Source organism: Vespula vulgaris, chromosome 18 (genome assembly GCF_905475345.1).
Source record: "Vespula vulgaris chromosome 18, iyVesVulg1.1, whole genome shotgun sequence".
Lineage (NCBI taxonomy): Eukaryota > Metazoa > Arthropoda > Insecta > Hymenoptera > Vespidae > Vespula > Vespula vulgaris.
Window position 1 is genome coordinate 573,517 of NC_066603.1, and position 26,701 is coordinate 600,217.

The 26,701-nt window shown below is 45.0% G+C and overlaps 1 protein-coding gene across 3 annotated transcripts in view; it reads right to left on the minus strand.

Annotated features, from left to right (window-relative positions):
• Nucleotides 1–26,701, minus strand: part of LOC127070382 (LIM domain only protein 3-like) — a 68,036-nt gene that overhangs the window by 14,628 nt on the left and 26,707 nt on the right. For 2 of the 3 annotated variants that reach the window (XM_051008249.1, XM_051008248.1), the window contains exons 2-4: nucleotides 14,094–14,222; nucleotides 13,863–14,000; nucleotides 13,257–13,382 (exon numbers count right to left, since the gene is read on the minus strand). In XM_051008249.1, the coding sequence (XP_050864206.1) occupies nucleotides 13,257–13,382; nucleotides 13,863–14,000; nucleotides 14,094–14,185 (356 nt within the window). In that variant the 5' untranslated portion in view covers nucleotides 14,186–14,222. The remainder of the gene's footprint in view (nucleotides 1–13,256; nucleotides 13,383–13,862; nucleotides 14,001–14,093; nucleotides 14,223–26,701) is intronic. The other variant, XM_051008250.1, reaches the window with a different exon arrangement.

Genomic DNA, 26,701 nt, shown 5'->3' on the forward strand with positions numbered 1-26,701 from the left:
TCGAACGGAACGGAGAGGGTACCCCTGAGATCTCCTCGGAAGGTGTCTTCCGAGTTTCCGAGGAGCCATATACAATCCTGGAGACTACTGCAGCTATTCGAAGGATTAATCAACGAATGGGTCCCACTAGAGTTATCCTTCGGCCTCTGCCACAAAGCTGTGCTACACGCATAATTCAAAGTTGTCTTGGTTTACGGTTTAATTACCGAATCTTGTTTGCGAGTTTGGATAGCGAAATTTCTCAAGATTAACTCCGTCATCGTCCCTCGTTCTTTCGATTTCTTCCTTCGTATTTTCTTTCCTTTCCTTCTTTTCTTCTTCTTTCCTTTAGACAGTTCTTACAGCATTTCTGTTCGCTCGCGGACTTGATTAAGACGGTTTATTGAAACGTTCGGTACGAAGGACTCGCACGTAGTCCCTTTAGTTTTAACAGGAAAATTTCAAGTTGGCGAACCCGCCTTCTCCTTATACATTCGCCTCTCCACCACTTTGACGGCGTTATCTCTCGCAGGGCAGCTTGTTTGACTTCCGGCGGTGTCTCCTCCTGACCGGACACACTTGATAACTGAATAATTCGCTCTACATCTAGCAAGGGTCGAAACGACGAGGAGAAGGTAGGAAGGTAGAGAAAGAGGGATAGAAGTGGCTCGAGTTCGAGGCACCACCGGGCTTAGCTCACCTAATCCTTTCCGTGGAGTTGGCTTTACATTAACCTAAGTCATAGCAACTTGCTAGAAAGCTGCACGTTGACTCGTGAGATACACCGACCTATAGACGGGAGATCCATGAAATCTTGTAGCTAATTAGGAAATTGTCTACGTTGAAAAACGTTCTCAACGAACGGAGGACAGATAGAGGATGGAGGACGTCGTCGAATTCTATGATTTTCCTTTTATTTTCTGCCGTCTCTTTCGACGATCGAAGTACTTCCCATGACGATAATCCTACGGTATTTCTCTCTCTCTCTCTCTCTCTCTCTCTCGTCGTTCCCATTTCGATTCGGACAAATCCATCGAAGGTTCGAAGAAAAAGGGGGCTCGATCTTTAGTCGCGTAGTAACGACCATATTTCTCAATAAACGATAAATCAGAGCACTAAGGTATACCTTCCGTCTCTCTCGATCTCTCACAGATCCCATCCCGTCTTTCCTTTTCTTCCATTTACTTTAGCAGAACTATCTCCTCGTCTCTCTCTCTCTCTCTCTCTTTCTACTCTTCCGCCGCCTTCCGAGTCTCCTAGCCCCATTAATCTATGGTTATCTACGGCGTGTGCCGGATAAGTGCGTCGGAATGAGCCATTTCACCCTTGGGACTTCGAATCCATCCTCCACCCTCGAAAAGTGGAAGGCCGTCCGACTGGAGACTGGCCCTTGGGCATCCTTCTACCCTTCTGATGAGCTGTGCAAAACTTCATCCTTAACGAGCTCGTAACGACGGCTCGTAGCGCGTAGCCTACCGAGAAATGAAAATGGAAGCAACTACAGTCGTTTTATTCGCGTAGACGATTCTACGTACTCGTCGACGAGGTTCCTCTTTATATATTTCGTACTTAAGGATAACGTTGACTCTAAAGAATTATTTTAACGTAAGAAATAAGAAACGAAAGGGACTGCTAGCCGGAGTCAAATACTAGGCCCAGAGTATGTCTGAACCTCCCTCGTAAGGTGAATAACGCTCGCAGGTTATCTTTTCACCTTCGACGCTCGTAAGTAAAGTGGAAAAGCCACCCCTGTCGGGTACAACCTAACGAACTAAAGAACAATGTTACTTTATATGCGAGCCAGCGACCCTCGGTTTTTCACCCTCCACCTTCTTTCATCCTCCCGCTTCTCCTCCTCTTCCTCCTTCCTCCGACGGTAGCTACGACACGACTACGACGACTACGACGACGACAACCGGGATGAGGAGAAAGAGGAGAGGAAGGGGGAAGGGCAGACTCCTTCCTGCCCTTATCGCCGGAAAAGTTAAGTGGAAGAAAATGCGTCGCGAGCGCGGCCGACCCATCGGAGAAAGTTGAAATTGATGCAGTGGACGAGCCCTTGACTCGCACGAGCTTACGTTGAAAGCCACTCTCTACTTTGCTACGATACTTTCAGAAAAAGTTCTACGAACGACGTTACCAAGTCGTTTATCGAGGCACGCGACGAAAACGCGCGTCGATAGCGGCTATGCATCTTCTTTTTTGTGTCCTTTTCTTTTCTTTTCTTTTCTTTTCTTTTCTTTCTTCTCCTTTTTTCGCCCTTACCTACTTCCCCTTTAACAAACTATAAATCATACTTAAGCGTCTAAGCGTCGAGCTATTAGCGTCTGAACGGATACCCGTTCACCGGTTTCATTAGGGACGTTCGTTCGAGAAAAATTCGTGAGCGAGAAGTTTCGATAAGGTAAAGATCGGTGCTCGTGTTACTTTGCAAACGATCTTCTTTCTTCTCTCTACGTAATCAGGCATTTCAACGTCTGGTTGGATAACATCGCACGGAGGAGTCTAGGTACGACGTCCTATTATGACAGCTACGAATAGGATAGGCTTTCGAAATGACGTTAGATGTGACAAGAGACGTTATATCCAACGATCTGACTCCGTTTCAGCAGACTAGCTTGCTAGATAGCTAGAGAGACAGAGAGAGAGAGAGAGAGAGAGAGACCGCAGGTGTATGTCTGTCGCAGACATTGTGTAACTTGGAAGCCAATGTGTCACCGAGAACTCGGATTGCTCTCCTCGGTTACATCGCGACCTGTTCGAAACAGACTGCTAGCTATTGTGTCGTCTCAGAAGCCGGATCCTTGGGTTAGAATCGTGGAGACGCTTCGTTCGACCAATTGTTACATCTCTTCATTATTTCGTTCTTACGTAATCCGAAATTAATCTGTTTCGTCCATTTATACCGACGCAACAGCGTTCGGTGCTAAACGGTTTTCATCGTATCCGTAAAAATTATATCGAGAGAGATCCGCAAATTTGATTGTTTTACGATTAACAAAGGCTAACAAAGGCTAACAAAGGGTATATTATATTTCTGGAAATACCTACGTAGGTATTGTTGGATATGTTACTGGGAGTTAAACCAGCTTGCTGTAAAAAAAAAGAAAATGATTCTTAAAAAAAAAAAGAAGATAAAAGCTTGAAAAGTCTTTTTCCAACAACGAACGATCTAAATATTTCGACGACGCAGCCCGGCGTATCGTACGCAATGAAATTCGAGTAATTTTCATTGACAGTAAAAAGCAGCGGGGAGTGATAGCGATTCGGTGGAACATTTTAAACGACTATCATTTTATATCGTCCTCCTGGACAAATATTCGTGCATTGTTTCGACGGTGGAACGAACGAACGAACGAACGAACGAACGAACGAACGGTGCGCGATCGTGACGGAGCACGCCCAGAACCGATTATAAATCGCGAAGGTCGCCGAGCGCGCGCGTCCGATAAATTGGGATTTTATTATCGTTAATAACCAACCGAAATTATTATCCGTTGATATTTACGCCGAGGCTGACCGTTCGAGCCATGCTACAACGAACCACCCCTCTGATCCATCCTCATCCCTCGCTTCGCCTCCTCTTTCAACCCTTCTATAACGCGCTGCTGCTGTGTTCGAGAATTCTCTCTCTCTCTCTCTCTCTCTCTCTACACACACACACATATATATATCTATCTCTATCTATCTATGTATCTCTCTCTTTCTTTCTCGCTCACATTTTGCCCGTTATTTACGCGTCGCGCGCATACGCTTCATACGAACGCTTTTCGCTTCTACGAGGGGCTTACGAATGTTTATTGGCAAAAATTAACGGGCAATTTGTACCGGCCGGCATTGTCGCCGGTAATTATTATTTTATCAACGTTCGTGCGATCGAGAACGAGAGAGAGAGAGAGAGAGAGAAAGAAAGAGACCACTCCCTCCTCTTTCCTACTCTCTTTCACACCACCATCGGTCGCTGCCGATGCCACTCTTATTATTTATCGGTTTTGCATTCTGCATACCTCTGTGCCCGTTCGTTTCCGTCTAGAAATTTGTTGTTTCCTATTATCACCGATAATTAATGCCTTTCGACTGCTCGTATTTTCATTGACTTTTCTTATTTTGCGATCTCTTTACCATCCCGCAAACGCAAGATCTAATTAATAGATAATCGAATTAAATTTGTTTGGAGAAAAGAATGAAAAGAAACAATGACAAAGACAATAAAGAATGGAAGAGCTTTCATGCAAATCTCTGCGTTCTGAAAGAAAAACAAAATAGATAAATGAAAGAAAAGAAAAAAGAGAAACAAAGAAGAAAGACGAACGTATCTAAACGATAAAAACGTAATTAAAAATATTATTATCGATATCAGATCGATAATCGATTAGGTAGGGTAGCCGTTTATATCGCGAACTTTTGATTATAACGCGATAATGATCGTAATAGTAAATCTAGGAGGGCAGCGAATAGCCCGCGGGAAATCGTGTTGCTTTCTATAACGATATTTGCAGGAGCCACGCTGCGCGGCAATTTCGGTATCGTTTTATCGTCGCTAGAACGAACAACGTCGGCGAACGCGAAAGCGTGCGCTTATACCCGGTGTTCGCGCATGCACGCGCATACGTTTCAGCGCGTTTTCGAGTGGGCTCCTACCATTTCTCTCTTTCTCTCTCTCTCTCTCTCTCCCCCATATCTATCTATTTCCCTTTCTCGCGTGCATCGGGCCAGCCAACGCAGCCGCTTCAGCTAATTTCGTATTTGCTCGATTAATTCCGTGCGTTTAACGGAATTTGATGTTTCGCTAATTATTCTATCGTACCTTTGTTGTAGATCTCATAGGATAGCCGAGGACGATCGTTCGGCGTTCCTTTTTTTTTGTCCTTTTTATTTTCCTCTTTTTCTTTTCTCTTTTTTTTACACTCGTATTTTCGACCAATAACTCTTCGCGATAGAAAAAAAAGGTCGATCTGATAATCGTATTACGACGTGAAACGTGCGCCCGCGAGTACTGTCGTCGTTACTTTCTAAAAAAAGGAACGAAAGAAAATGGAAATATCAGTGTGCAGCACGCATACGCAATCGCCGACTAAAATCTAGTTAGTTTCGTTAACACTTATCGATCCTCCATCTCTTCTAACTCTTCCTCTTTCTTCCTTCCTCGTGGTAGTCGAAAGCGCGACGATAAAACTGCGAAGGAAATTCAACGTCAGGAAAGACGTATACGGGCCTGGCCTCTCTGCTCTAAGAGTTTAAAGCCATGTTTAAGCCGTACGAGGCTTAGACGCGTCTATTCTCTAGCAAGGGCCCTAAACCGGAGATTAAGCCATCACTTTGCATGAGGGCGCTTCAAAAATCCAAGGCTTATATCTAAGCGATGGCGATGTCGACGACGACTACGACGACGACGACGACGACGACTACGAGGACGAGGACGACGAGGTTGCCGTCGCTAATGCTGCGTACCGGCCATGAATTAATTCCGACGTTCGCTCCTATCGCAGCTTTCCTATTTACGACAGCTACACTTTTTTATACACGTCTCTCCGAGAGAGCCAACGCTTAATCACCCGTCCAGATAGATACGTCCAGAGTTCTGAGAAACGAATTAGCTTGAAGATTAATGCTCGACGAGATATTTATACCTAGAATCAGATCGTTTTTTCTGTCTTTTTTTTTCTTTTCTTTTCTTCTCTTTTCTTTTTCTTTCTCTTTCTTTTTCACTTTGCTCCTTTTCTTTCCCTACTTCTTTCCTTTCTTCCTTTTTTCCTCTTTTCTTATTTAGGCGCACGACTGAGCCAGGACGTTCGAAAAATGACGAAAGTTTATGCGGTTGCACATTGCGGGGCGTTCTTTCCCAAGTAAAACTCTATTTTTTGCGTTGCCCATTTTTTTTTATCAATAGTATATTTTAGGACAGGAAGGGTTGAGCGTTAGCATAGGCAGAAAGTACGAAGGGCGTATAGCGAGCTACCAAACTAAATGGCCCAGCACGTTTTCATCCGCGTGCACGAATACGCGTATATATATGTGTGTATATATATATATATATATATATATATATATATATATATATATATATATAGAGAGAGAGAGAGAGAGAGAGCTACGCGTTTACGTGCAACATAGCCAATGATTTATGTATACCGCTAATTACCAGCATGCACTGCACTGTTTTATCCGGCGATCATAGTTTTATTAGGGCAACCTGTGCATTGCGGTATTGTCAGCGCCAAAAGCACCGGTGGCTAACAACCTACACCGGCTGTAGCGAAAAGCTTTGCTTTCGCAAACTTTCATTTCTTTTCGCGGATTTTTTGAGATTGCAAATTTCTTTGGAAACTCGACGACGAGACGATTTTTGAAAGAGCGACAGAGAGAGAGAGAGAGAGAGAGAGAGAGAGAATAAATAAATTAACGAATAGAAAAATCGCCGAGTGAATTTCTTTGTTTTGAAAGCAATTTTCTACGTTCATCGACAGAATTTATTTATTGGAATTTTTTAACGAATGAAAGAATGATAAGTTTGCGATTGTTTGTTCCATGAATATTCATAAGTGTTATGCGTTTCTATGCATTTTGGTATATACATACATACATGCGTAGATACGAGATGCGTATCGCGAATCGTTCGAACGCGAATTTTCATTTATCCCTCGAAAAGTGCTCGAGCTCGAAACGGCGTACAACGTGTGCGTGTGCGATCGGTGAAGCGAAAATCGAGTGCCTGGGAGAGCATCTTCTTCCCTCCGTTATCATCGAGTGCTGGACGGATGAAAATTTATACATCATTTTCAAGTGCGGTCGAAACAATTAACGATAGATAGAAATTTATACTACGTCGAGAGTCGTTCGTTCGAGTCGAGAGAGGGTTCTCTCTCTCTCTCTCTCTCTCTCTGTCTCTCTCTCTCTCTGTCTCTCTCTGTCTCTTTCTTTCCCCGTCTCTCTAAACGCGTTAAAACTCGAAAACTTCAAAGTGATGTTTATAATCGAAAATAAATAAATTCTTGCGAGCTATGGCTCGATCGTTTCGCTTGATTTTTTCCTCTCTATTTTTTTTTAGTTTTTATTTTTATTATTTTTTTTATTTATTTTTTTTTTTTTTAACAATTTTTTACGATAACTATAGATCGAACGAATTCGACGTAGTATGACGTTCTTCCTTTTTACCCCGGAATGAAATATTAGCACGACTCGTTAAGGATTTAATTGACAAGTCGACTGCCGGGTTGAAAATAAATTGAACGACGAAGAATTAAAATAGATCAAACCGTCGTATTATAGATTTAACAACGAAGAATTAGAATAATTAAGAATCGATTTTAAAAGCGAATAATCCGAGCTACGCATGGAAATATAAATTTTCAACGTGACTTTTATCGATTCTTTTATTAGAGAGGAAGAGGAAAAAATGGGTTGCATTTTGGGAGGGGGGAAGGGGGGGAGGGAGGGACGGAAAAAAAGAAAAAAAAAAAAGAAAAAATAATTTCGTATCGTTTTCGGTCGCACGCATTCGCCTATGTAAGCTGGGCTTTTATCGGCCACCTTCGTGCCGTACGTACGTGCACCCTTTACCGAACCTGTTGCCACTTGACCGCAATGTTCAATTTGTGTCAGTTCTCGGGTTCGATGAAACTCGAACGGTTTTTGGTTCGCGTTACCGCGTACGTTCGCAGGCTAAAGCAGTCGCAAAGCACGAGCTCCATTTTAGCAGCGACAAAGAGTAGCCGAGTTACGCGATCCTACGACTACGTACGTTCCCGTTTCGTTGGTGTAACGTTTAACGATCCGAGCTAAAATTTATTTTATTCGGTTGTTCGAACGATTTAAGGGTGATGATAAAAAAAGAAAGAAAAAAGAGAGAGAGAGAGAGAGAAAAGTTGTCGCTGATATTTACGAATAAATCAAAGTGAATTTCAAAGCGGATGCAATTGCTTTACAGAGAGCCTTGTTTATACCAGACCACTTTTCGAGCGTACATAATATGATCGGCTCTCTCTTTCCCTTCCTCTGAGCCGATCAATTAAATTTCTATCGCGTCTTGTGTTAAATCCGAGAGAGACAAAGTAGAGTGGATATATACAAACGTCTCTCTCTTTCTCTCTCTCTCTCTCTCTCTCTCCGACTCCGTACCATCATATTATTCACAAAGGTGTGTCAATCGCGAGAGTAAAGTAATCGGACGCTGTGCTTTACGTTTATAATCGGAACGCTAAAGCTCTCGTCGAAGCGATAGTCTTCGGATATCGTTGAGAAGAAGGGGTTAGAAAGGGAAGGGAGACTAGGATACGCGTATCGTTAGTACTACAGCAGGGTCTGTATACATAGAGAGGCAACAGGATCGTGCGTCGAGCGTAGAGGAAAGGGGTTGGCCTCGTCGAAACGCAAGAGGAAAAGGGTGAGGAGAGTGTCAGAGAGGGAGAGAGAGAGATGGCGAAAGGGGAGGGGTGGTTGCTGCTGGCAGGTCTATCGCCATCGGAGCCGGCAATGCGAGTCTAGGCTATCCGGTGACAAAGCAGCTTCGGATCGTGCAACGAAGCCTCCTCTTCCCTCCCGCCCTCCAGCCCTCCTTTTCACCCTACCGTCGGATTATCACCATTGAAAATGGTGCAACTGAAACCCCTACTGTTCGGATGCAGCGGCGCTTGAACGCGATACGCGAGCCGCCAGAGTCCTGCACCGACAACCGGAAATGAATTCCTTGTTGCGCCGGCCGCGAATTTATCGCCGTTTACGAGTTTACCGCCGATTACGTTCTTCTCTACTTTCTTCCTTTTGTTCTTAAGTGACGCGCGTCTATGCCGAGAGAAAATCGAGACGAAGTGGTCCTTCTTATCGTCGCGCGTTCTCGAACGATGGTCAAAGCTTTCTAGAAACCATTGCGTAAGTCTTTACTCTCGATCGAAAGGAATTTACGAGGAGATGCGAAGAAAAGTGTTAATCGATTTTCTAATGGAACACGCGCTCGTATTCCGTACCTGTTAACGTAGTTAAGAGGCTAAGGAACGCGCGGAATCGTTGTACGATCTTGATGTTGGGAGATCGTGGAATTCGCGGGATGAGGAGCGTCGATCGCGGTCTTACCGAGGAAGTAAAGCGAACCACCCTCCTAGGGATCGTAACTAAATTGGTGGCAGTATATTACCGGTCGGACTGCCGCATTTAATTTGAATATAATCGTGAAAGGAGATCTCAGAAGCTCGGAGGTAACAGGCGACGCGCGCGGGAGTGCGTGACGTTGACCGGAAGTGCTCCCGGGACACCGGAAACAAAATGGCTGCGCCCTCTCTCTCTCTCTCTCTTTCTCTTGGTGTCCTTGCGACCTATCCGAAGGGTATACTCGAGCTTGAAGATTTCATAGATGGAACCTACTCGCAAATAATGATGACGATGATAGTAATAATGATAATGATGACGATGATTACTATTATTGTTGTTATTATTATTACTATTACTATTATTATTATTATTATGATGATTATTATTATTATTATTATTATCGGATAACATTCTGTAGTGTTAAAAGCACCGTACATATTTTAATGATGAAAATGTAAACGGTGTCTAGGTTTAATTGAACGCGTAACGGTAGGCAGCTATAACGGCGAGTATTTTAACTGAATATTAATCGGCCGACATTCGATCAATGTTGTTTGACGTATATTTAAACATTCACGAGCATTATCATAAAGTAACGCGTTGTTAATATATCATATATCGCCCAAGTCCGTGACTCGTGCTCATATTACGAATATTCATTCTCTGACCGCGTTTTTGGAATGTTTCAATAAGCAAATTATTATCGCGAAACATAAAATTAACTTCCTTCTCTCTCTCTCTCACCTTTTATTTTTTTTGTTTTTTCTTTCTTTTTTTCCTTATTCTCGAACGATCGCGTTTACTCGGCTCGTTAAGAGAATTCAATATTAAACAGGCGCATTCGCGTGGCTCGGCTCGGCTCGGCTCGGTTCCGTTCGGCTCGTTCTACGCGTAAGGCAAGTCGAATGATTTTCTAGTAATTACGATGCCGGGCGATGATTCGCGTGGGAATATAGCAGAGCATGCCGTTCGATAAGCTCCGCGGAACAATAACAATTAAGCCGGCTGACTCGTAATGCCAAAATTTAGTATAAGCACGAACAATGGTTTGCCTGTTTCGAAGGGAAGGACGAAAGCTCGCTCGACAATAGCCGAAGCGTACTTTCATAAACAAAGGAGAGCTTTCGAGCTTCTTGGGTGAGATCGTAAGGTGCCTACGAAAGAGGTAGAAAGCAGAAAACCGAAGAAAGAGAAAGAGAGAGATTCGAATGACGAAGGGTTGTTTGTTTCCAACCAACGAAACAATCGAGGCTTTTCTTTTTACTCGATAATTACTAATTTAATGAGCGAAGAATCGCTCGCGACTACAGTCTTCGAATTGTATACAACGGAAATTGCGTTCTCTCCCGCGTCAAATTCTCGTTTTCTTTGTTTCCTTTTTTCTCTCTTCCCTTTTATTTTATTTTTTTTTATATATTCCTACACGCGCGCGCGCACGCACATACATATATGTATATATATAAATTTTTCTTGTTTTTTACGTTATTCGGCGTACACACCCAGTTCGGATTTATACACGATGTCGGCGTGTGCTTTTGAAAAATCGATAGTTCAAAACGGTCGACGATAAATCAGCAGGGCTCGTCGACGAACCACGACATCCGCTTTAAAAGCTCGACGTTCGCGAGACGGGTGTTAAGCGCGCCGACTCTCTTTTTTCGCGGCTCCGAAATATTAGCCGAAAATTGAGCCACGATAAAAAAGGGAGAGAGAGAGAGAGAGAGAGAGAGACAGCAAGATCACTCGACGTCGACGTCGTCAAAGTCGTTACGAAGCACGGCATGCATGCTCGTTAATGGATAAACGGTGCTCGTTTATCGAAAAGCTTAAACGAGAAGGAAGGAGAGAAACAAAGTGACAGAAAGAGAAACAACGGAGGGAGAGGGAGTGGATGGTGTTAAGGGTCTAAGGGGATGAAGGTGGTGGTAGTGGGCACCCTTAAGAGTTTACGGTATATACGACTCGCCTCAGGAGCGTATGATTAAACAACTCAGGTGTTTTATGCTCGGTTCGTGTAGATCGCGTGACCCAACGGCCACATCCGTTTCCGCCTTTACGTACACGGTCAACCCCCGTCTTCGAAGCCCCCCTTACCGATCCTTCGCCTTAAGGGTTGCACGTTACCATCGGCCACGAAAGAAAGTATACTTTCGACGTATCTCCGAGGCATGATCGCACCCGCTCGATACTCGCGTCCTACTACGGAGACTCGAGTCTCACCGAGAAATCCATTGCCACTTTTGTATTTTCTTCGAGAGCTTAACGCATCTCGCGAGTTATAAATAATAAGGGCGTTTCTTCTAACGAGAAAAGAAAGAAGGAAGGAAGGAGAAGGAAGTAGATCGCCTCCGGTTTGAAATTTTCCGCTTCGATCGTAAAGACCGAGTCGTGCTTCTTCTTTTTTCCATCGAGCGATACTTTTCATCACACTCCGTATAATCGTCGAATTCCTTCCCAGGTTTTCGCAGTTTCGATTTTATCCAGACACCGTAGAAATCTCGTTAATGTTTCAAGAGAGCAAAAAAATCTAGCACTTGGTTCCCGATTTAGGTCGAACGTTATGAAATGAAAGGTCAAGGAAATGCCGTACTTTGACATTTGAAGCACGAAATACCATCAACCCCTGTCACTCGATCTCGCTAGTCACTTTTCTAGCCTTCTTCCTCTCTCGCGGACATTTCGAAGTAATTTCGTTAAACGAACGACGACGTCGTCCGACGATATAATCGAGTTTCTTCTTCTTCTTCCTCTTCTACTCCTTCCTCTGTGTCTACCTACACTTATCTCTCCGGCTTACTCATTCGGTAGTTTTTATATTTCTCGTGCTTTCGATTTGTATTAATAGCTATTTTTCATAATGGCACGGTTTCAAACCGTTCCTCACGAATCACGAAACATTATCGAACAATTAAAGCCGTTTAATTAATCAGTCGGCTAACACAATAACGAGCCACGCCATTCGTATATTTCGACAGGAGCAATAGCTAATTGCATAATATCTAATAAACCGTAAAGCGGATATTGAGAGAGTAATACGATGATTATACGATGGAGTGTCGTTACGTCCTACCTTTCAAAATATGCCAACGATTTACGTTGCCCCATGCCGAACATTATCGGGTTTTACTTTTATCTAATAGTTACGTCGTAACGATCGACCGATGGAGATTACCAGTTAGATTTTGTTATTACTTTAGATTCTTTTATCGTATCTCATCGAAAGTTTGTCGACGTGACGTTGACTTATCCCCCATCTCTTTCTCTCTCCCTGCGTGTACTATCTCCTCTCCCCGTCTTTCTCGCCAAACGTCGAGAGCATTCTCATCGCACACCCTCTCGCCACTGAACTCGCGAGTTTTCCGAGAAATTAGTCGAGTTGATTTGCATCTGACGTGCACCTCGAGGCACCCACACGTCGCTCGCATAGTTCGAAACTCTGACTTTCCTTTCGCCAAATGTCTCGGCTCTTCCTACGCTAACAGGCGTATACTATCGCGTCAATTATTCTCCTCTCTTGACTGCGAGGGGTGTGAGAAAGGGACAAAGACACAAAGAGAGAGAGAGAGAGAGAGAGAGAGAGAGTCGTCGCTGCGAGTTCCCATCGAGGGAGGATCGCTGACGTTACTCGCAATTAACGTCTCCCGAAAATGTCTTCTTTTCTTTCTTCCCATTTTTCTGTGCTTTCGTCGTTTGCTCTCGTTCGAAGAAAGATGTAAGAAAGAAGAGAGGATCGAGATATCTTCGCCAACGAATACCACCGCGTAGCTAACCGAGAGAGATGTTGGTGGTTAGAGTTACAGACTTCTGACTTTCATCCCGATTATCTCCAGTCGGCAGATACGAGGCGGAGGTGTTCCAAAGACGTAAGTCTCGGTACGAAGAACTTTCGGCTTAACTCGCTTGTTGTGAATAAGTAAGCGAAGTGTTGCAAAGTGCTGGGAGAAGTTTTCGAAGAGAGGAGAATAGAGGGGAGGTGGTGGCAGCCCGCGCCCCTTCAAACGCGAGTTGGCCCGACTCGAATTAAATTGTTATACGGATGAGCTGCCACGAAGGAGAGAGAGAGAGAGAGAGACGTTTTCTTCCTTGCGCGTGAATCTTTCATTAGCTACTACCTACTACTGGCTACAGTTTAGTAGTTTCGCTCGACGGAGGAACGAACGTGTTCGCCGTTGAAAAATTCCTTTGTCTCTTACTTGTGATCGCATTCTTGACAGGAAAAACATTCCAGATGATAGACGTTAGTTCTTGCTCTCATTACCATCTCGAACGCCGGTATGACTTTGTTACACGCCGCACAGTAGCCGGTGTTTCCGAAGAGCCTGGACAGAAAAAGAAGAGAAGAAAAGGAAATGAAGAAAAATTCTTTTCTATGGCACGACGCGGGGCAAAGAAAAATATTCATTTTGACAGCGACGGAAGGAATAAGGTCTCCGAGAAAAATCGTACCCTCGATCGTAACGAGTGGCAATAAAAGCTCATGGGGGCATCGACGAGTATGTCGTCTTCAAATATTGGGCCATTAATAAAGGGCACGAATGGTGTTTCGATAGGCAGACGCTACGGCACCTGCCAGCTTTCCCTCGGGAGCTCGGGTAATCTCAACCCGCTTTATTTGCTTCGCTTGTTTAGACGAGAATGTGGATGTATTCAATAAGGGAAACTCATCTGTAAAATTCGATTTGTTTTTTCTCCTCCGGCTATTCCTCTTCTCCTTGTCCGGACCCCCGCCCCTCTCCCCTCCTTTTTCTACCTCGTTCCCCGCGTCGACTCTTATTTCCCGATGACGCGATAAGACTCACCTCAAGTAATCTCTTTTGCAGAGAATTAGATTGGCCTTTGTGTAGAGCGTGGAACCGACCTCTCCTAGTCTGCAATCGCAGCAACCACATTTCAAACAGTCTTCGTGCCAGTAGAGGTCCAAGGCTTTCAACAAATACCTGAAACGACAAAGACGACGAAACCCCTACGTGAATCTAATCGACTTCGACGACGCTTTTAACCTCGTTGCCTTACGCCTTTCGAAGACTCACCTTTCCGTGATGGTCTTGCCGCAACCGGCACATTCTTGCTGAGTCGCCCCGTTTTTACTACTCGGTTCGTTCTTGCTCACGTCCATCATCATCTTTTTATCTCCGATTCGCCGTCGGAGATCTAATCGACTGAAAATAAAGAAACGAAGAAGGATCATAATCCTCGAACGGTTCGAACGGACGTACGAACGAATATAATCGTATGTACACTTGCGTCCCTTTTAACAAGTTTCACCGGCATCTGGCACTAGAACGCGTCGGCTTGTCTATGAGTAATTAGAGTTACGGCTCGAGAATTTAACCGCGCGGTTTGGTACCATCTGTGTCCGAGCGTGGGTGGCTTCTCTCTCTCTCTCTCTCTCTCTCTCTCTCTCACGATGCGGTCAGAGTTTAGAATCGAATTAGTTTGACCCTCCCTCCGCTTATTCCGTGCTTAAGCGTCACCAGTTCTCGAACAAACGAACGAACGAACGAACGAACGAACGAACGTCTCTCTGCGTTTTCGAGTAAGACGTTGTCCGGGGTTCTTCGACGAACGTTCCCTCCTCGCTTTACTCTTTAGTACCAGTTCCCTTTTTCTCTTTAATCCTTTCCTTTCTCCACGCAATTTCGAACTTAATATCTGTAAAGGATGTTTCCGAGGAAATGGATCCGATACGAGGCACCCGGTATACATTTACGAGTAACTCGCTATGAGCAAAGTTTGTGCGGTTTCGATACGTCCTCTTTCCCCTCCGTTATAGTCTGGACACGAGATATCACGAGGACGTTGATATCTTCCATGCGGTCGCGACTTCGAAGACAAATATTAATACTTACGAGGGGGTCCTTTGATCGGTTTAATCGTAAAGGTCGAGAGTTCGCTACGTATAAATAGAAAATTTGCCAATTTGTCCAAGATTTCTTAACGATTAATCCAATAAAAGGATATCTCTAAATTTGATCGTTGGATTAATCTCACGAAATTTAATAGGGGAAACGTGTTTTAGCGCATTAAAACGTAGAACCGTCAGTCGCGAATTGTGCCGACAACGCGTTTGGATTACCGTTGTTCCATTATCGTTGAAACGAGAGCAACTTCGGTTACGAGAATCACAACGAGGCGAGTTAATTAATCGAGTTGAATCGATTATACGCTTTACTCCCCCCACTCTCGACTCCCCCACCTCCTTCTATACCGGCAACCGATAAATTGAGTTCGTTATAAATAATAGTACAATAATTATTATTCGTAAGCGTGCAAGCCCTACCACCTATGAAAGAGGAGGGTAATGATTAATGGAATAACTAACCAGCGTAGGGTGGCTAAATTATGCAAACTATTAAATCCGCTCGCGCACAAAGTTTCCCCACATAATAATTGCGTGACGAATGTTTCACCGTTAAATCCATGCGAGTCAGTCCACGAGGAATTCTATCTTATCGCGGAATTACGTTTACGCGGGAATTTTCTCCACGGCTGGTGGTCCGTCTCGAATTAGCCGTGGTTCTGTTTTTACGCTTTCCGCACGCGATCCTTTCGATAAAAACGATTCGAAGGTTGAATCGGTGCAAGGTATCGTTGAAGGATCGTTCGTCGAATAAATAAAGATTAACGCGATCGGACGAGTAGGATCGCATAGAGATCGAGCACGTTCGTTGCGACGGAAAATTCATATTTTTCTTTTCCGAGGAAGAAAATAAGAGTCAAAGAGAATCCTTGGCGACGGACGCAGCGGCGGTAAGGTCGCACGCTCGCTAGCTGCGAACGACTTATCGCAGGATTCGCTTCGAACGACTCGTTTGTAGCATCGAGGAAAACGAAGCAAGTAACTTGAATTACATATGCCGGCATTCCAAAACGGAAATTCCTGCGGACTCCGACCTGGATTCCAACGAAGACCTCGGAAACCTTCGACGACCCTGCGTGGCCAGTCGATTTCCACTTTGTTCTGCAATTTGCGTGAAGGCACACGTCTCCTACTCCCTTTCCTCTCTACAGCGAAAGTACCACTGAGGAGGGCTTGAAAAACCGGGCATTGTTGTGGCTCCCTCAAAGCTTTGTTTCAAACGTTGCCGTGCCGGAAGTTCGAACCCCCTTACGAGGGTGAGAATGTGAACTAGTAAAAGAGAAAGAGAGAGAGAGAGAGAGGGAAACGCAGAAAAGACGAACGGAACGCGACCGAGTTAATTCTTCGAGTACGAAACAAAACACCTACACGCCTCTCTCTCCCCATTTTTTCTTTTTTTCCCTTCCTCTCTTTTTTTTTTTTTTTTTTTTTCAACGACACGACGGAGAACAAACTACCTAAATAAAAAGAAGATGATACCTCTCGAAAGATTATTCTTCTTCTCTTAATGAAGTACTTTTCCGATAAGGACGCTCATGCGTTTCCGTAGTTCGGGTAATTACATGTTTTCCGCTCGCAAAATCATGTTTGGTAATTTAATCGGGCCGAGTCAAAGGCATCCACGAGAACGTACATCGAATTTTCTAATTGCTATTTATCCGTGACTACTGCGGAAAAAGGCAAAACTACGTATGTACTATTTAACGTGGTCAAAAAGTCAACGGAGCAGAGGCGGAATGGTTCGTTGAAACGTAAAGAGAGAGAGAGAGAGAGAGAAACAGCGAGTTCATAACGAGAGACGTTCCTTTCGAAAGTAGCTCGCATCGTTGACGATCCGTTCGTCAGGTACGTGATTGAATCATCCACGGACGGTGATCTTCAAAGCGACGATAATTCGATTATCCGCTACACGTTCGACAACCGCTAACTCGGCTGTTGTAAGCCGGCCCTGCTTGAAAAGGCGGCCTAAGAGCTGCCTCTTTGCCCTGTCTGTCTGTCTCTCTCTCTCTCTCTCTATCCGTCCGTCTCTCCGTCACTTCCCCTTGTGTCAGGTTGGTGCGTTTTCCTTTGTCGAATTTTGTCCCACGCTCATGGGAATAAAGCTGTCACTTCGAAGAACAACTTGGAAGGCCGTTAAAACGTCCACTTTTTGTTAAAGTTCTTGTTAAAAGTGTAGATAAACCTCCCTGCTCGAGTCTTACTTTACCAAGAGTAAACTCTTCTCTCTTTAGAAATTATCGAGTAATTCGTATTAATTTTCTTTGAAATTTCTTTCGCATAATTACGCGTACACGTTAAACGTAATAGAACGAAGAGAGTAAAGAACGTGAACGTATTGTTGTAAAAGGTGGAAAGAAAGTAAGAAAGGAGTTGGCTGGTCCGTTATTGACTTGGTTGGGCAGTCTCGATGCAGTTCTCAAGGCTCCGCCCTTGCTGCATTCGCGACAGCCTCTCGGTGCCACCCACGAGATCGTCGAACGAGGAGTACCACCTCTCCCTATCCCTCTCTCTCTCTCTCTCTCCTTCTTCTCCTTCTCCTTCTTCCACCATCGTATCGACCATCCCCCGCGCACTTTCCCTCGAGCATCCCCCGCGTCACGAGAACGCGCGTTATCGCGTTTACATCGAGCGAATCTCCGTGAAAAGTTTTCTGTAGAGAGTACGAGCTTGCTAGCGAACGAACGAACGAACGAACGAACGAACGAACGAACGAGCTAGCTAGCTAGCCAGCCCCTTTTGTCTTCAACAACGCTGCTGCAATACAGCGTCGTTTCTCTTACTTTCGGAGAGAGCGAGTCCGGTGAGTCGGTCCATTAATTAGGCGGGCCACATTAAGCCAAGCATTAATATACTCGGCTGGTTGTTTTGTTTTATCCCGCAGGAAGGACGTAACCTTTCCCGGATGCTGAGGAGGAAGAGAGAGAGAGAGAGAGAGAGAGAGAGAGAGAGGGTAGGAAGGTAAGGGGTGGACCGGTGGTGGTGTAGCTTCGCCGCGGGGTGGCCCGCAAATTATTTTGCCCGCCTTATCCCAAGGGACTGTTTAAATTCTGTAAATCGTCTCTCGAATCCTCTGAGCCAGCTTCCTCCTCCTCTCTTTTACCCCTGCAATAGTACTATGGCCACTTTGGAGAAATTAAGGAGATAACGACCTTATCCTTACGTTATTTCGACCTCGAAGGCGAGGACAATTGTAGAGGTCGAAACTGCGACAATGGTTCGCCTCTCAGTTTCCGAGAACGAACGTTCGACTTTGGGAATCAGTTTCGACGTAGGGAACCTCTCGCGTTTCCGTTCCACGTCGCTCGTATCATCGGCCGCGAGAACGAGCATGATTAGGATAAAAAACAATTTTAAAAGATCATTCTTTTCCGAACTCGGAATAATCGAAGCTCTTCCATAAATCGATGTTTTACCTGCATCTCGGCTAAGCCTCGTTGTTGTATACCGAAGAGCGCGAAGATTTACGTTTTCTCCTTGATACTCTGGCAAATCGGCTTACGAGGTGCGTTCGAAATGCCGTGCAGTAGCAACAAGCAGCAGCAGCAACGGAAGCAGCACGTAGGTGTGTGTGTGAGAGAGAGAGAGAGAGAAGAGCGCGTAATTTAACGGGCGAAAGGAATATTTCCCACGGAATAAATCTCGCGTAACAGCGCCAGTGAAATCCTCGTTTACCCGGTATTCAACCCTTGCTAATGGGGGTAATTTAAGGGATGTTTTAAGCGCCCTCGGGCCACACGTGAGCCGCACAAAAAGTTCTCCACGTATTACGAGCACGGCCCGCTGTAATCGCGCATTAGCATTCCGAACGAGCCGAACGCTTAAAACTCACGCTTCTATTCTCTGTCTGTCTCATTCTCTCTTTCTCCGGGTGACAAAGAGGACGAAGAAAACGTTCGTCGTTCGAGCGATACCTGAACGAAAGGTTTTGCTGCGCTTTTTCTTCTTTTTTCCCTTCTCTCTCTCTCTCTCTCTCTCTCTCTGGCGTCAGAACGCGTAAAATGCAACAACGACGTTTCGTTTAGTTTCTTTCTAAAGAGAAATTCGTCAAAAATAGGGATAAAGGTAAATGTCCATTTAAAAATGCGAGTGAGATAGAGAGTAATAACGACGACGAAAGAGAGACCGAGTTTAACGAGTTCTTTCGCACCGATAAACGCGAGCTGCCGTGTACTTTCTTTCTCTTCTCTTCTTTCTCTCCGTTGGTAGGCACGGAGGGTTAATGAAATTCTAGTCAGGTCGTGGAATTCTTTCGTCAGGTGGCGATGCCACACTGGGGTCACTTCACCCTCGACTTCCTGCGTCCCTTTTCTCTCTCTCTTTTAAAGGGAACGCTATCTGGCTTAGTCGTCCTCGTCGTCGTCGTCGTCGTCGTCGTCGTCCTCCTCGTCCTCGTTGTTCCTCTCCTTGTAGAGAGTAGCTACTGGCTACTGCAGTAGGTGGGAGTTCGTCGGTAGCGTAGCGGAGGGTCTCGTGGTTGAAATGGGGTGGTGCGCAGTCAGATTACGTTAAGCTATGCCCGTACGTGCTCGCATGGAAGTTCCACCCCCGAACCGGCTTTGCCACCCGGCCTGGCAAAATGTATTTATTGTTGTTTGTCCAACGTTCTGTATACGGCCACCGTGGGAGAGAGGATGGAAACCGGAGGAGGATGAAGAGAAGGACGAGGAGGACGAGGACGTCCTGCTACCATCGTCCTTGTTGCTGGCTCGGGGCTTTGCCGGGAGAGTTGCAAAAAAAAAATATTGCCCGGGCGAGGGCACCGACGATGCCGAGCATAAATTTAAGTGACGCTAGCACCTATCCGCCTAACGCCCTCGTATCTCTCCGAGAACACCCTTTTTTCCTGCTCCATCTCTTTTCGATTTCAATTCGTAAATACACCTCTACTGTCCTCCTAAATCAATTCTCTCGCTATACCAAGAACGCCTTCTCCTCTTTTGTTTTTGATAAGGAAGAGAAACAATAAAGGAAATAAAAAATGAGGAAGAGAAGAAAAATCAGAGAAAACATTCGTAGATTCGTGCTAGGTACGACGACAAAAGGGTCGTAACTACTTCGGAAACTTTTATCTTGCAGGATTAATGGATGGATTAAAGTATTTGCGGCAGGATACGGGCTGATTGGGGTAAATCGTGCTGGGATTAGAACTTGATTGGCTAATTTGTAAGTGTCCCTGGCAGCGCAGTACCGGCGAGTTAACGATCGATCGAACCACATTCTCTCTCTCTCTCTCTCTCTCTCCCTCCCTCCCCTCTCTCAGCTTCTACATTCGACGATCCGTGATAAACTACGAGACTCCGAAATCCGATGGAAATTCGAACGATCGATTTATCGCGCGTCTCTTTTCTAAGCTCGATATCTTCTATCGAGAGATAGATATTCTCTTTCGAAAGGCAAACGAACATCAGAGTCTAAGAACGACCCATTAAGATCGTGCAAAGCAACCGAGACGAGGTCATTCACGGATCGTTCCGTTCCTAAGAGAACTATCTGGAGTTGGCCGAAGGAACTTAATGTGCGGGCTGCTGACCACACCGGACTGATTTACATCGCGTCCCTTCGTAGAAACCGAAAGGGCACCGAAGGGAACTATGCGGTCGAGCCAATGTACGTGGTATTCAGCTTCTCTCGTTCGTTCGTAGATCACGCCGACGTTTCTAGATCGAAGCAACGACTCTTTTCGATTTCCCGCGTTTCTTCGTGTCTTTTCCTTTATTTCCAATTCTTCTTTTCTCTCTCTCTCTCTCTCTTTTATTCTGTTATAAAGAAACGACGAACGAATTTCCCGAAAAGGAAACAAAAAGGAAACGTACAAAGAGATTTCGCGCGTAAAAGCGAGGAAAAAAGGATAATGGAAAATGGAAACAGAGAATCGCATACTCTCGACCCTCGTTTCGCGTCTGATCGATGTTTCGAAATATTTCCAAACAGAAGTGAAGCGTCCAGACGTTCGATGCCCGTCGTCCCGGGCGCTTCCTGTCTCCTTACAATTCGCAGACAGTTCCTAGCAGAGTATAGCAGCGGTAGTAACAGGACGCACTGTGTACACGGGGGACAAAACGTGGAAACCCGTCCGTCGCTCTCTCTCTCTCTCTCTCTCTCTCTCTCTCTCTCTCTCTCTCTCTCTCTCTTCTCGTGATGATGGACTCGCGAAAGATAAGGGGCCATTCATGACAAAGACAAAACGTCGCGCTGCTCGCGTCCCTTTGCTTTACTCGTCGCTTTGCTCCACCTCCTCTCTCTCTCTCTCTCTCTTACACACACACACTTTACTCGTCCCACAGTGCGATCGTTCGTTTACCACCCCGTTCGAGGAGACAATGAGAGTGGAAACTTTTATTATTAATGTTTCGCGGCAAGATAACGAACGTGCCTGCTTGCTTTTTCCTCCCTCTCTCTGTTTTCTTTCCCATCATCCGCACGAATTTATCCTAATCGTTCTTATCTTGGAAAATTTTGCAAAGAGAACGTATCCTGCGAAATTCGAACTATTTCGTTGATATCGCTTGGAAATTTACAAGAATTTTATATATATATATATACATGTACATGTATAAATATACATATATATTTTTTTGTTGTATTTTGCATTTATACCCTTCGTCAAAAAGGCAAGCACCGGAGCCTTTCTATCAAAACGTTCGCGATTCTCTCTGAAGCGTGCTCTTACGCGCGGAGTAATTCGACGCTCGGAGTTCCGTGAGCGATTTTAATAATGATTTAATTAGCATTCCTATGAGCCGGCATAAATCAAACGAGCGCCGCGTGCCCGAGGTAGACCGAGATCGAGCGTGAGGGAAAGAGAGATGGAGATAGAGAGGAAAACGCCCTAAAGAATGTTTATTAATCGCTTCACCTGCCCGTTTGCTGCCTTCCAACTCGTCTTTCTCTTTCTCTTTCTTTCTCTCCCTCCTCCCTCTCTCTCTTTCTCTCTTTATCTTTTTCTACCTTTCTGCTTGGAAATTTAACGTTTAATTAAAGGTCATAGTCCTAACCATAGAGCTGCCCTTTTTATTTCTCTTCCGCTAAGAAAGTTAAGAACGGTCAAAAATGCATCCATCGTTTCACCTGGCGATTCAACGAGTCTCTAATCTTCGCGAAGATAATATCCAAGGGGGATGAAGAAACGGACGCGTATATACCCTCTAGTTAATTCTCCGACGGACTCGAGAGTTAGGCGATTCATTCAAGGTGGTTTCAAGCTCGACCGAATGCCAGACGAAGGTCCAGACTCTGGGAAACATATTCTCGAGCGTTTCGTTGCTTGAGTTCAGAGAGAGAGAGAGATGGAGAGGGTGAGAGCGAGTTTGAGAGATAATGTTACTAACAACGTAAATAAGGAAGAAGCGGTTTACTGTCTAGCCGAATTCGACGTAAACTCAGCATCTCGAAATCACGTATTCGACAAATTCAAAGTAGCGAAGATTCATCGCAAATAACGTTATGTATCGAAGGATGTTAAAATACTCTTTGTGACTTGAGAGGCATATTTTATTCGTCAAATTTAGTCGGAGCTATCGGTTCTCGTTGATTTATCGTCGTCGTCGTCGTCGTCGTTGTCCTTTAGAAAAGTTTACGTGGAAAGCCAGTGGACGTCCCCGTTCGAGTTGGACGTAAACGTCGAAGAGATTCTCGACAGAGTCCCGTTGTTTGGTGGCGGCTACCCTTCTTCTCTTTTTTTTTCTTTCTTTTTTTCCTTTCTCTCTCTCTCTCTCTCTCTCTTTCGAGGAGTTCGGTTATTGACCACGCGAAGAGTGCACCTCGTTCGCGAAGGCGAACACTTAATCCGAGTGGTACTCGGTTAAGCTAGTGACAGGAAACGTCAGGGTGCTGCCGCACCACGTGATATATCGCTATTCGCGAGTAAGTACTTTGAGCGTGTGGTGCGAGGAGAGGGGAGGGAGAGAGGGTGGGATTGAAGAGAGCGCAAAGTGTGTACGAGAATATGTAGTAGCCCGTATACGTAGACATCGAACCTTTTCCGAACACGGGCTGTCACGAAGGAAAGTTCTGAATCCAGCAGGCCGCGTTGTCGACGATACTTGTTGATTCTTTCAAAGCTCGATTCGAGCCGATCAAAGTCATCATTATTTTTTTTCCAATTTATCAAGAATCACTGGGTATACCGACCTCATTGTGGTGTTAGAATCGGACGTGACGTATATCCTAATTCGACGATTCCACCAGATCTGCTGCGTTAATTAGTCACGCGATAGAAGCGTCGATACACTCGATCGACCCAGTCGGATTTCTGGCGCAACGTAGGTAGGTATATGCGAATTCATGGCTATCGGAGCGAATGGAAGGGCTAGAGAGAGATATATATATATGTGTGTGGATGGGTGTCTGTGTACGTGCGTGTGAGTCTGGGACGCAACCGATAGTGGCAAACGTTCGTCGCTGACGTAACGTCGAGCGTGCGCTTAATACGGTAATTATGCGGCCGTTTATGGCCCGGACAACCGAGATCCTTCTGCCAAGTCAGCCTTTGCTTAGGACCTAAACGATTCACCACTATCATCATCCCCTCGCCACCCCCTGCTATCCTCCCTCCTCCCAACGCGTTCACCTAATCTCTATCGACGTAATCCCTCGACTTGGATTTCGTCATCTCCTTAAAGTATCGTTCGACGTTTACTTCTCCTCCTTCTCTTCCTCTTCTTTTTTATGATCGTTTCGATTTTTTTTTTATTTTATTTTATTTCTTTCTTTTTTTCTCTCTCTTTTTTTCTCCTTCGCTATCCATAAAATATATGATGAATATTTTACGCGTTAGAAGCGCGCGTGTATCGTTTCGAACGACCATATAGGTATCGATAATCCACGCGTGAGCTTTACCAAATCTCCGAAATCTGAGAGAGAAGAGTGGAAGCGAAATATTTGCCGAGGGAAGATAGAGAGAAAGGGAACGTGAGGTAGACGAGGAGATACGAAGTCCGACTCGATCGAGATCGAAATGAAAAAGAAAAAAAAAACTCGCACAAAAAAAAAGAAAGGTCAACGGAGTTATTGTTTTCGTGATGAATGCACATAAAATAATGAAAACCTCGAGAGTCGGAGCGAGAGAGAAGGAAGAGAAGCGACAGAGAGAGAGAGAGAGAGACAGAGAGAGAGAGAGAGAAAAAAATATATCGCACGTAATACGAGCGACAACGCCATAGGGGTCCGCGCACTTCGCGTATCTCCAAAAGAAAACTATTGTCCATCGAAAGGCAACGGCTTCGACTCCCCATAGGACTAAATTATTCCATTCGACGATACTTCGGATTTATCGCAAGTTTAACATTACACAGAAGTTGGAAACGGCGCGAGGGATTCTGCCGGATATTTATACGGTTTGGATGCACGCACGAGGATCACTCTAATGGTTTTATTATACTGATACCCATGGGATTTCTTGGTGCACGCATTCACGCCCGCGGTCGAGGCCACCACGATTTCCGCGCCCGTGGCATCGTCTCCTCGGAATTCGCAACTGCGAATCCCTCGCGACGGGAGGGATGTGGAAACCTTTTTTCTTTTCTTTTCTTTTCTTTTTTTTTCTATTTTTCTTTTCCATTTTTTTTTCTTTTTTTTTTTTTACGAAGAGTACGCACGAACGCACGTACACGTACGTGAGCGAACGTCGCTTCGAGTAAAACTTTTCGAAAGGCTTAACGCGTGCGAGCAAGCGTGGCCAATAACGACTTTTGGAAAGATGGAGTAATAAAAAGAAAACAAAAAATCACTATTAGACAACTAAAGAAACCTAAGCAAACGGCCGGATCGAACGAAATAAATCATCCTCGAGTTGTAACGAAATCGAAAAACGAACAATGAACGTCGCCACGTAGCGATACTAGCAACGTTATATCATTTACTCGAAAAGATATTTTTTTTATTCCCATGCTACCATGACGAGGAACGTACAAGGTCAGAAGAGATACTTTAAGGGTGTGGAAGAATGCCAGAGCCGATGAAGGTTCTGAAAGGCGGTTCCGGCACATCTTTCCTATCGAGAAAAACGATTTATCATCCGGCCCGTTCCATAGGAATATTGAATACGACAAGATAATCTCTCGACACCCTTCTTTGCCCCTTCTAGCAGCAGCACCTCCTCCTCGGCCGCAAACCCAGCGAGTTCGATCTGTACGTTGCTGGTGATGATGGTGGTGGTGATGGTAGTGGCGGTGGTGGTGGTGATAGTGGTGGTGGTGGTGGCGGAGCTACTGCTGCTGCTGCTGCTGCTGCTGCTGCTGCTGCTACTGCTGCTGTTGCCATCGTCCGCAAAACCACCCCCGTAACCCCCGCGACAGGCTTTTCCACGAGAGAACGGTGGGTAACGGTTGTGCTTAATGTACCGCACGGGCCGATAAGCCGTTATACCTTCGTGACGTAACCTCTAGTTTTTGCCTGGCAAAGCGGGCCCCAGACTCTCGTCCATCCGTTCTCTCTTTCTCTCTGTCTCTTTCTCTTTTGACGATGTGCTTTGGACGATGACAGCTTCTTATCGGCTAACCAAGCTCGTTTCGTATCTACCTGGCTCGTCTAATGGTTCGTTCAAATTCTATCGATAAACTATAACTGTATAGGTTGTACTTAAAGATTAATTCGAAAATCCAGACGACGTCCGTACGAACGTCGGAACAATTACAATCCGATAATTTATCAGTATTATCTTTGGAGATCATCGGCAAGTATTTCTTCGATCCTCTAGGACACAAGTTCCTGAGATAGCACTCGAGATCTCGCGACTTAATTATGCCGAGTTTCCGAGCGTTGGATCCGAGCAGTTATGCTAATCCAACCTTATTAATAAGAGGACTATAGAGGGTAGCTAGGTGGGATAGCTTAAGAGACAGAACCAGAGAGAGAGAGAGAGAGATCGTTGGGTAGAGATCGGCGTACGAAACTGTTAGTCCTAACCCCTTCGTTAAGTCCTTCGATCCGTTTCAGTAGCCTCCCTTTTTCCACCCCCTGCCCTCTGATGGTCCATATACACCCTGAGAACGCCCTTTACCTTCTCCCGACTACGCAAAGTAAGCGAGATTTCTCATATAATCGTTTTATCCCTCGTTTACTTTCGGAGACCTCGCTGAGACTTTCTCTCTCTCTCTCTCTCTCTCTCTCTCTCTCTCTCTCTCTCTCTCTCTCTCGTATATCCGGAATTAACGGGAGAATGCTCGCGATTAATTAAGACCGACAGCTTTCTGCCTCCTTTGCACGATTCCGAGACACTGCGAATATTTCCTCTTCGTTTTCCCTATCTCCTTATTTCTTTTGTGTTCTTTCTAAGAATAAGACGCGTTTCGTTCTTACATTATCAACAAATCTAAACGTAAACATACAATAGACATTATTATTATTATATTCGTCGGATAAGTTGGGAGAAATAGAGAGAGAGAGAGAGAGAGAGAGAGAGAGAGAGAGAGAGAGAGAGAGAGAGAGAGAATAAAACAAAACAGTGATCGTCGATCGCTCTTTGTGGTTGAATCACCGGCTGGACAAAGGTGCCGTCAACGTTTTTGACGATACACCGTCGGCTTTGAATAACCTCGAGCGACACCGATGTCGGAACACGAGTGGATCGTTTTTGACGAAGAGAGAAAGAGAGAGAGAGAGAGAGAGAGAGAGAGAGAGAGAGAGAGATGGAGATAGAAATAGAGAGGGATAGAGTTTATCGACTATTGGGAATTTTTCCGATTCCCGTCTGGCGTCGATAATTTTCTTCGTTAACGATCCTATAAATTTAGAGAGAGATAGAGACAGACAGACAGACAGACAGACAGACAGATAGAT